The sequence below is a fragment of the Martes martes genome (assembly GCF_963455335.1).
Source record: "Martes martes genome assembly, chromosome: X".
In the NCBI taxonomy this organism is placed as follows: Eukaryota; Metazoa; Chordata; class Mammalia; order Carnivora; family Mustelidae; genus Martes; species Martes martes.
This window is the reverse complement of record NC_137897.1, coordinates 32367886-32379387: the sequence shown is the minus strand read 5'-3', so window position 1 is coordinate 32379387 and position 11502 is coordinate 32367886. Positions and strand designations below refer to the sequence as shown.

Below are 11502 nucleotides of genomic sequence, written 5' to 3'. Positions count from 1 at the left end.
TCACAGACCTGGAAGAGACCCTATGAGAACATCTAGTTCTGCCCTCATCTTCTGACTGAGAATAGCTAACTCTTCCTATATGGGTTATTTTCTATTCCAGTAGGATTCATAAGTCTACATTTTCACCTTTAGTGCTCTTTCACATGACATGTTTCAGTTAATGGTGGAGTATCTGGGTAATCACAAGAAGCCCCAGTACCCAACAAGACACCCGGCACATAAATAGTATTCAGGTGAACTACTATTAAAAGGAACAAATGCAAAAAAAAAAAAAAAAAGGAACAAATGCTTCAACACATGAAAAAAAATGAAGGCTGAATAGTAGAAAACTTAATGGGGTTCTTAGTGTGTGATCAATTAATAGAATAGAAATGAATTATGGGGACGCCTGGGTGGCTCAGTTGGTTGGGCGGCTGCCTTTGACTCAGGTCATGATCCCAGCGTCCTGGGATCGAGCCCCACATCGGGCTCCTTGCTTGGCGGGGAGCCTGCTTCTCCCTCTGCCTATGCTCGCTCACTCTCTCTCCCACTCTCTCTCTGACAAATAAAAATAAAATTAAAAAAAAAAAGAAATGAATTATGCCCCAACTCAATGTCTTGCAAGCTCTCTCCATTTCTCATTCTACAGTGTGGATCTTGAACTTCTTAATAAGTAAGATGGCCATGTAATGTATATTCCAAACAAGGATGCTTTTGAGTGTGAAAGGGGGCACTATTTATTTTTTTATTAGGTAACACTATTAATTACACAAGGACAAGACTGCTCAGGGCAAACTGGAACTAACAGCCACCCTCTCAATGAGGGATTAGTAACAGGAAACAATATATTCCTATAGATTCTAAAATAAGAAACAAATGAGTTTCAAATCACAAATGAAGAAATGAATTTTAGAGGAGCTTCACTATCAATATTTAATGTTCTTACCATGGACCTTCTTACCTCATCTTGGAATTATGGGAAGAACTGGGGCAAAATGAGAGATAAAGACTGTTTCTCATAATCAGGAAAGAAATAAGAATTAAATTCTTATCAAAAGCTAAACTCAGAGTGCACCCAGCGGCCCCCTAGAACTGTGTCTTAGATTGAACAGACTGGGTGTTCCTGCCCCTTCTCCACCTCCTCGTATCCCTGCCGACCTCTCACCACCCTCAAGCCCCTCCCCTTCCATAATCAACTTCCGGTAGAATCATCTTGTTGGTTATCCCAGACTTCCGATTTCCGGGACCAGCAAACATCGCGTTCTGTGCTTAGCTCCTCACTGCACACCAACCATGAGCGACCATATCTGCCAGAATTTTTCTGCCAAGGAGGAGGCTGCACTCCAGCACCTGGTCAACCTGCATCTGCAGGCTGCCTCCACCTACCTCTCTTTGCACTTTTATTTTGAAGGTAACGATGTAGCTCTGAAGGGCATGGGCCGCTTCTTCCAAGAGTTGGCTGAGGAGAAGCAGGAAGGTGCCCAGTGCTTCTTGAAGATGCAAAACCAGTGGAGTGACTTCCCCGTCCTCCCGGATGAGCAGAAGCTGTCCGAAGATGAGTGGCTTAGCAGCGTGGATGCGATGGAAGCCGCAATGGTCTTGGAGAAGAACCTGAACCAGGCCCTTCTGGATCTGCATGCCCTGGGTGCTGCCAACGCAGATCCTCGCCTCTGTGATTTTCTGGAAAGCAACTTCCTGGAAGAGGAGATGAAGCTCATCAAGAGGATGGGTGACCACCTAACCAACCTCCGCAGGCTGGCCAACCCCCAAGGGGGGCTGAGTGAATATCTCTTCGGAAAGCTCACCCTGAAGTCTGACTAGGAGATTCCGGTGCCCAGCAGCCTTTGAGCAACCCGTCCGGCCTGCCTTCCCTGGTGTCAAGATTTCTGCTGGACCTCTTTCTCCAACCAGGAGGCAACTTTTTAACCATGATGAAACCCTTGTCCAAGTTGTGAGATCAAATAGAAACAAAAAAGGTTCTTTGCGCTGAAGGGGAAAAAAAGCTAGGCTGCAGGGGGTGGGGGTGATATGCAGAACAGGATGGAGGATTTGTAGTGAGTTTAATTCTCTAGATTTTCTAAAGAAAATGTTCCTAACTTTTGTGAATTGTCTGTGTACGTTGAGGATCTATGTTTTCTGTGTCAAGAAAAATGAACTTATCTATTCATAAGATGCATACAATTTTAGAGATTTTAGAATTTCTCTGAAACCATTCTCAGTACTAGACTAAGCTTTATTGTTTTAAAATTTACCTTTGATTTTGCCTAGCAGAGGAGATAGCTGAGTACCTTGACCATATCATCTTGTGCCCACCCCCAACCCTCAAACTCATGATAAAATCTATTTTCCTGGTTTTTAAGTTGCTGTGATGCCATCTGGTATATTGACTATAATAAGAAAAAGCCCTGCGAAATTCATCTTTGTGTCTCCAATTAGGTTGCTACTGAGAACACTGATTATTACATCATGCACTGACCTCTTTAGGAAGCCTCTCAGGAGAAATTTCTTTCTGGTCTTAGTATTAGGAATAAGAGTTCTTCGCTTGGGTAATTGGTTTGTTTTTGTTTAATGGACATTGTAAATGATGTAACTAATTAAGTTTCCTTTTCTGACTGCCTGTAAGAAAGCTTAGAGCGAAATTTGTAGTCCACCCAGAGTAAAAGATTAGGATTGTATAAGCATTTTTGCACAGGCTTCATCTCTGATTCTGCTGTTACTAATTTCTTGGTGTATGTTATGGATCCTTTTAAGCCATCTTAAGCCCTTTCTAGAACAACGTTGTGTATAAATAGATAAATAAACTTTAAATATGCTGATTAAAAAATGGCTCTGCAGTTCATTTCAGAGAAAAGAGAAGATAACTCGAAGCACTAACAGAGCCCAAGTGATTAGAATGGAGGTGGGTCAGATGGAGGTTAAATTCCAGAAGCCAAAAGAAAGAGAAGCAGTAAAATGTGGCATTCTTTTAAAAATGTTCTTCATTTTTCTGGTGAGTTCTTTTCTGTGAAATCCATACATTTGTGTCCCACAGATACCAATATAATAATTGTGTATTATTTTCCTGGTACTTTGCAAACCTGGAATTATAACTTGTTCTCAAACCACAGAAGTGAAAAAAATCAATTCTTTTCCTGCAGCACCTTCCCTTCCTGGAGCAGGAAGACCAAAGGCATACTATCATTTCTTTTATCTTACAAGGGTCGGAGGCATACGAAGAATATTTTACAGAGATTGGGACAATGTTTCTGCTCAATTAAGGAGAAAACCTTATCTTCCTGTTTTCATGCAAAGTTTTTTGATAATAAAAAAGAATATACTGGAAAAGTTATTCCCGAAGAAAGGAATTTTGCCCATTTGCTTGTAGTTGGCAGTAAGAGATATACGGAAGCAGTTCACAATTTTCAGATTTGCATTAAAGCTTGGATCTCTGTACTTAAAATATACACTTAAAATTATTTTCAAATTAGTGATCAAACTAAACACATTAATCAGAATGAGGAAAAAAAACACCTAATATTGTGAAATCAATTGAAAGACTATAATCTGAGGTAGATTGTTTAGGAAGAAAGATATAAACATTTATTTCCAAATAATCACATTATATTTGTCATTACTTATTAGTGTCCTTCAATGTCAAGAATGAGGCCATAAGAGGAAGCTTTAAGAAATCTCCCAAATAGGCTGAAATTATCTTTGGTCATCACATAATTCTTGGAAAATAGCAACTTGCAGGGCAGACAATAAATGAGTCAAAGACATATGGACAACATATTAGTTTTGCTTTTAAAAATGACTTAAGGTTCTTGGCAAGTTTATTTGTGGATAAATGAAGAGTTGATAACATTAAAACTCTAGAGATTAATTTGGAAACAGGTCCCACAGTGATTTCCTTTATGGCTAACCACACAGTGTGTGTGTGTGTGTGTGTGTGTGTGTGTGTGTGTGTGTGTGTGTATGTGTGTGTGTGCGCACGCACGTGCATACTTGCACAGAGTTATAATAAATGATTCCTATAGGCTATGACAAAATTCCTTATATCAGGGTGGTGTGGGTGGCTCAGTCGGTTAAGCGTCTGCCTTTGGCTCAGGTCATGATCCCAGTGGGGAGTTTGCTTCTCCCTCTCCCACTGCCCCTTCTCCCCCCGACCCCGCTTGTGCCCTTTCTCTTTCTTTCTCTCTCTCCTTCTCTCTCAAATAAATAAATAAAATCTTTAAGAAGAAGAAGTATGAGGCCTAGGAGATAAAGGTCTTCTGAGAATGGCTGCAGGCACACTCTGCCAGAACTAGTGTTCAGTTTCTTGTCTCAGTACTTATAGAGTTTTCATGTAGCTCCCCTTCCCTGGTAAGCCCTTCATAACCCTCTTCACCAAATCGAACTCAGTCTACCTTTTAGCCTTGTTTAAATTTGCCTTATGTGAAATCTTTCCTGATGAACCTGATCCACTCCTTTGGCAAGGATTCATCTTCTCTTAGTTGTTTTATGATACCCACTAGATTATAGGCACGTTGGGATCTGAAATACAGGTAGCATGGTGGTTAACCAATGGGCTCTTGGCCAGACTGCCCATGTTCAAATCCTGCCTCTACTCTGACTCATCATAGTCCAGTCTCTTCACCTTTCTTGGTCCCAGCTTCCTCATCTGACAAACTGGACAGGATTATGATAAGGACAGTACTATCCAACTCATAGATTTTAGGGAGGATTAAGAAACAGAGAATAAAATCTCTACAATGTGGCTCAGCACATGCTAAATACACAATAATTATTAGCTATCTTTATCCACTGACTTTGTAAACCAACAGAGCTTCGTAAAGAGCTATGATAGCAACATCTCAAGTTTGCTTCTGGGTTTTAGAACGAGAGACAACTGTAGATTCTAGAATCTTCCTTAATGTCATTCTTCTCTCTAAGTAGGCCCTATGTGTAGAAGTAAAATGTAGGAACTTTCTCGTTTCTTGGATGTGATGTTCAGTGAGTAGGAAGGGGAAAAAATGAAGGACGATCATTCTCTCTTCAGCCAGATAAGCGAAGCCACCTTATTGAGGACCTGGGATTAATTGTTTTAATTACCATGCTGCTAAAAACAGGCATGACAGCATTTTAACCTTTCTCTCAGGAAGGACAAGCCACACAAAGGGGTCATTTCAGAGCTGAAACTAATTAGCTGCTGGCTGCTACCCTTTGCATAGTTTCCAATTCTTGGGAGTCTTCTCTGCCCACTCTTCACCCACACATCCTCCTCCTTCCACTGCATGGTAGCCTTGGATATTCAGCATGAGGGAGCAGAGACTGAATAGGCACAGTCAAAACCCCAGGCATCACTGAGGCCTTGAACTTCTTTATTCTAGGGCCTGCTGAAAACTCTAGTTTTGGGGGAAACTGTGCAGTTGACTGTTTCTCTCCACAGAGATGTATACTCTTAAAGGGTTGGGTTAAAAATGCTACTTATTTAGAAGAGGAAAACATTTTTACTACATTCATGTCATGTCATTTATCTCCCTAAGCCATTTATCCACCTTGATGAATAATTTAATTCTCACAGTAATAATGAAGCAGGCACTAATACATGGGGAATTTGATGGGGGCAGGGGGCAACACATTAGGAAAGAGTTTTGAATTAATAAAAGGTTTCAGCTAAGTATAAATTCTTTAGGAAGCAGACATCTTCCTCAGGATTTTAGCAATTCTGATGGTTAAATTAGGGATCATAAGAAGAAACAGAGATAAGTCTACATTTCACCAGGAGACCTCAGAGACCCCCACCCGCACAAGGTGTCCAGTTGAAGTGTGGGAGATGTGGGTAGAGGTGATTACGCTGGGATTAAGAATCAAGCACAGACACCTGCTAAAAATTCATACCTTGAGTCTAATAATGAGAGAACATCAGACAGATCCAAATGGAGGGGCGTTCTACAAAACAACTTATCTGTAATTTTCAAAAGCATGAAGGTCAAGAAAGGCAGAGAAAGACTGAGGAATTGTCCCCGGTTAAAGAACTACAAAGCATTAACAATGAAATGCATGAGCCTGGGTTGGATCTGTGTAGGCGAGAAAAAAAAACAATGAATAATATTTTCATTTGATATGGTATTATACCAACATTAAATTTCCTGATTTGAGTAATTGCATGGTAGTTAAGAGGCAGAATGTTTTTCCTTGTAGAAAACACACACTATAAAGTATTTAGGGGTGGCTGGGTCCACTTTCTCCGTGTTGCATATAGTTAAGAAAGAAATCTGGGAGTCTGTATGAAGGGTAAACTGATATTACAATGTTTCTGTAAGTTTGAAATTGTATCTAATTAAATTGTCCCAAAAAGTCAATCACAGATAATTTAGTCCTTTAACTACTGCATAGAGCATAGTACCTAACTTATACTAAGTACTCAAAAGTAATTTGTTGAATAAATCTGTAATAGCTTTCAGATGACCCTGTGAACTTTAATTTCTAGTCACAGGGCTTCATAAACAATTTAACTACCGGAAAATTTCAAATTCATTTTTCTTCCTGAATATAAATTATATACTTACATATTTCTTATCTCTAATCCCCAAAAAGGATGTCAACAACTTCTTTTTTTTTTAAAGAGTGGCCAGAACAGAGAGGCAAGGAAAAGGAAATCTTATCATTTTATCACTACATGAATGATAGTGCTGCTGGATTGAGTATTTTAATTTTTTCAGACCTTATAGTTTTTTTATCTTCCAAGGAGAATCTGGGCTACTTGCTTTTCTGGTGAAAAAATTCTTTCTTGCTGCTATTATATGCCTTTAGTACTATGCAGAACTTCAGGATTTAAAACTCCCATCAATCTGAAATGTCATAGAGCAGGATGGAAGATTCAGTTTGATTTTCTTTTTTATTCCCTTCTTTTCAATTCTCATTCCACACTTGTGAATACTAACAGCACCTGTACTTAGAACCTTTCTTTTGGGCCTTCCTTTCCACTCATTACAAAGAGCATTCTCTGAAGTTCTAAACTTACCGGAGGTTTATAACTAGGCCCCAGTATTATTATAAGCCTGTCAAATGATGTTCATAGCCAGGCCATTTTGTTCTGTGGGACATCAACAATCTCACAGAATACCGAACTCACATACAGTTACTCTGCAATCATGATAAAATGAAACAAAACGAGGAGGTCATTTCATAATTTTTTCTAAGCACAGACAAAATCAGTGACCATACCTTCACAAAATACCCAGTCCTAGCATTGCCCATGCTTTCTGACAGCATCTAATCTAGAGCAAATCTCTGCTTCCTTTGTCCCTCCCAAAATCATCTATCAAAAGCCCAAATTTTGTCATAGTCTCTTTCAAACATACTCTTGTTGAGATACCCCAAAGTCCCTCATGATGTGTGTTCTCTTTCTGCAATGAGTAAAATTCTGCTTTGTTTAATTATGGGTGTGTTTTTTGATTTTTTAAAATTTATTTTTAAGTATAGTTGATATACAATGTCATATTTGTATGATGTCAGGTGCACTAGTAATTCAATAATTCTGTAAGTTATGCAATGCTCACCACAATAGGTATAGTTACCATCCATCATGATACAACACTGTTATTAAATTATTGACTATATTCCCTATGCTGTACTTTTCACTCCTGTGACTTACTTATTTTATAACTGGAAGTTTCTACCTCTTAATCCCCTTGACCTATTTTGCCCATCCCTCACCTCCCTCTCCTTTGGCGACCCTCAGTTTCTTCTCTATTTATGGGTATGTTTCTGTTTTTCTTTGTTTTGTTTTTTAAGTTCTACAGTGAAATCCTACGGTATTTGTCTTCTCTGTCTGACTTATTTCACTTAGGATAATGCCCTCTAGGTTCACCTGTTGTTCTAAATGGCAAGATCTTGTTCTTTTTATGAATGAGTAATATTTCAGTGTGTGTGGGGGGAGGTATACAACACATCTTCTTTTTCCATCCATCTGTAGATGGGCACTTAGGTTGTTTCCATATCTTGGCAATTGTAAACAGTGCTGCAATGAACATAGCGGTGCATATAGCTTTTTAAACTAGCGTTTCCATGGTCTTTCTATTCTTAATGTTTTGAGGAACTTCCATACTGTCTTCCGCAATGGTTGCACCAACTTGCATTGTGCATGGTGGTTCACAACAGTCAACAGGGGTTCCTTTCTCTCCACATCCTTGCCAACACTTACATCCTGTCTTTTTGAGTCTCATCATTCTGACAGGTGTAAAGTGATATCTTATTGTGTTTCTGATTTATAGTCATTTCCCTGATGACTAGTGATGTGAGCAACTTTTCATGTGTCTGTTGGCCATCTGGATGTCTTCTCTGGAAAAATGTCCATTCAGGTCTTCTGCACATTTTTAAGCTGGATTATTCTCTTTTTTTGGTGTTGAGTTGTTTAAGTTCTTTATGTATTTTCGATATTAACCCATTAGCAGATTTATCATTTGCAGTCACCTTCCCTCATTCAGTAGACTGACTTGTTGTTTTGCTGATAGTTTCCTTTGCTGTGCAAAAGCCTTTTATTTTGGTGTAGTCCCGGTAGTTTATTTTTGCTTTTGTTCTCTCTTGTCTCAGGAGACATATCCACGAATATGTTGCCAAGGCCAACATCAAAGAGACTACTGTTTATATTTTCTTTCAGGAGTTTTAAGTTTCAGGTCTCACATTTAGGTCTTCAGTTCATTTTGAATTTATTTTTGTGTATGGTTTAAGAAAGTGGCCCAGTTTCATTCTTTTACATGTAGCTGTCCAGTTTTCCCAGCACCATTTATTGAAGAGACCATCTTTTCCCTGTTGCATATTCTTGCCTCCTGTCATAGATTAATTGACCATGTAAGTGTCAGTTTATTTCTGGGTTCTCTATGCTGTTCCACTGACCTATGTGTCTATTTTTGTGCAAGCACTATAGATGTGTTTTTAGTCATCTTTGCCTGAAGGGCAATGACACCCTATTTTGGGGGAATATGGTCTACTCAAACTACAAGTATTTGAGCGGTATTATCAGAAGTGTCCAAAGCAGGAATGTCCAACCTCTTGTTTCACATAATCAGGAAGTACTTATTGGTCATGTTCATTTACTCATTCAAAAAATATTTGTTAAGCATTTGCTCTATACCAGGCACTGAACTAAGGGCTGCAGATAAAGAAATGTATGATATGGTTTACTTTCTCAGTGAGCTCACATTCTGGTGGTCAAGACTAATACATAAAAATATAGCTTCAGTACAATATGATAAATTGTGTAGTAGAGGTGAGAGTCAGGTAGTGGTTTGCAAAAGAGGACAAGATTACTCTACTTGGGTGGAACGTGGAACACTTTTATGAAAGAAGAGTTACTTAGCTCATCTTGAAAGATGGTAGGTGTTGACAAGGGAATAAAAGATATTCTAGGCACTTGAGGTAAATGGAATAACTGAAGTGCCTAAAATGAGAAAGTGGGCCACAGAGAGAAGTCTGGAGAGAACATCTGGGCAAGGCCTAGGTCATCATGGTGGACTTAGTGGATTTAATCTTGCAGTAGCAAGGAGCTGGCCAGAATTTATGGAGGAAGCAACACAAATACAAGCTTCGTCCCATGCATTCAGAGTTTCTGTTCCTGTTAGTGAATGAAACTGACACATAAAAAACAATCACAAGCAATATAGAATAAGAGCACCCAAGTCCTCTTGATCTACCCTGGAAATTGTAAATCATTCCCATACAACCCCTTGCCAAAGGGCGCTCCGGCCGTGGGAGTACACTTGGTCTGTATGTGGGAGAGTGCAGAAGTGCCCAGTGTTAACTCTCATCCCTTTCCTCACAGTGACCTTGAACTGATAAGGGATGGAAGTTAGCATATAAATATCTCAGTGTCCTCAGCTCTCAGTAGGACAATTCTGAGGCATGTTTTACAAAGTATCTCAGGAAGTACTCAGTGAGGTGGAGACTGGGTTGCCCACAGCAGTAACCCTTTCCTTCCTTCCTTCGCTTTGCTTCCGGAGATCACACTTTCTCTCCTAATAAACTACTTGTACCCAAACCTTTGCTCAGGGTCTGCATTTTCACAACCACAAACTAAGACAAAAATGAAGGAATAACTCATGTGTTATAGTCTCTATTGGCTCTAGGAAGTTCTGGAAAACCCCATTATTTTCTACTTTTACCCTCTAACCAGTATGCCTCCTTCTTCTGGCCATCCCCCACCTTGCCCCTAGATAACAGTCTACCCTTATGGTACTGATGGCTCTGGGGGAAAGCTCTGACTCCCATGCAAAACTGCTGCTCTTACTCTGCTCTCAGCCAGGCAAGTGAGTTGGCTGCCTTTCAACTTTCAAATAAATTGTCACATTTAGGGGGGCCACTGAGACCATTGCCAGCCACTGTAACTTCTAAATATTCATAAGTACAACAGCTGGGGCTTGGTAAACACATTTTTCCAGACGGTGGTCACTTGGAATTCTCTGAGTAATGACAGCCTTAGTACTAGAATCAACTACGGATTTATTCATCTAAACATCCAGGTCATGGACACACTGAGACTTGAGAAGAACATTTGCGCCTATTTCTCTGAAGCAAATATTAACGAACCGGATTTCTATTCTTGAGTCAGCTCACATTCCAATTATTATTAGCTGCTTACATCAGTAAACTTGTATTTAGCATGACACCTGTTGCAAAGAGGATCATGTTTCTTTATGCCTGTAAAAACAATTTAAATCTCTGTGAGCAGTCAAAATTTGACATTAAATCTGTTCCTATAACAGCATTGACTGGAAAATCTTTCGTGGCATGATGGGGTAGAGTGAGAAGTAAAACCAAAAAAACAAATTGGAATATGATGCCTTTTGAAATGACTGGCCAAAAACTAGTAAGAACTTTCAAATTATTTATTAAAAAAACAATTTAGTAAATTAGCAGATTATAAAATCAACATAAAAAATCAATATTTTGATTGGTGGTAAATGGATATATACTTTTTTTTAAATGAGTATATGCTTTTATTAAAACTCATTGAACTATACACTTAAAATCTGTGCATTTTGTTGCATATAAATTATACCTTAATAAAGTTGATTAAAATTAATAAACTTGAAATATACCAATGGTAATGTTTTAGAAAATATAATGGAAGTGAAGACCCATTTAAAACAGCAAAGAATAACTGGAAGCCTGCATCACCTGAAATTAATGTAATGTGTATTAACTACTCAAATAAAAAAAGAAAAATAAAAGAAAAGAGCAGAAAATAATCCAAAATAAATAAAATATAATTCCTAGGTGAAAACTTATTTTTAAAAGTCTAAAACCTATATGGGAAAAATTGTAAGACACTTCTGAAATACACAAAAACATACATGAAAAAATAAAAAGACATACTATGTTCTGAGTTAGGAAAACTTATTGTCACTAAGGTATCAATTCCTCTTAAGTTAACTTCTAAGTTTGCATACTGACTGAATATTTAATAGTATTAAAGAATTATTGTTACTTTTTAATGATAGTGATATTGCAATTATATTAAAAAGAATTCTTTTTCGAGATCCATTTTGAGATATTTATGAA

General features: G+C 38.5%; 1 protein-coding gene across 1 annotated transcript; it reads left to right on the top strand.

Moving 5' to 3' along the window:
• Positions 1–1272: 1272 nt before the first annotated feature.
• On the top strand, positions 1273–1800 carry LOC308337333 (ferritin light chain-like; the record flags this gene model as incomplete). Its single annotated transcript, XM_080795487.1, has 1 exon — positions 1273–1800. One exon carries the CDS (start codon positions 1273–1275, stop codon positions 1798–1800), a length of 528 nt encoding a protein of 175 aa, XP_080651613.1.
• Positions 1801–11502: the final 9702 nt, after the last annotated feature.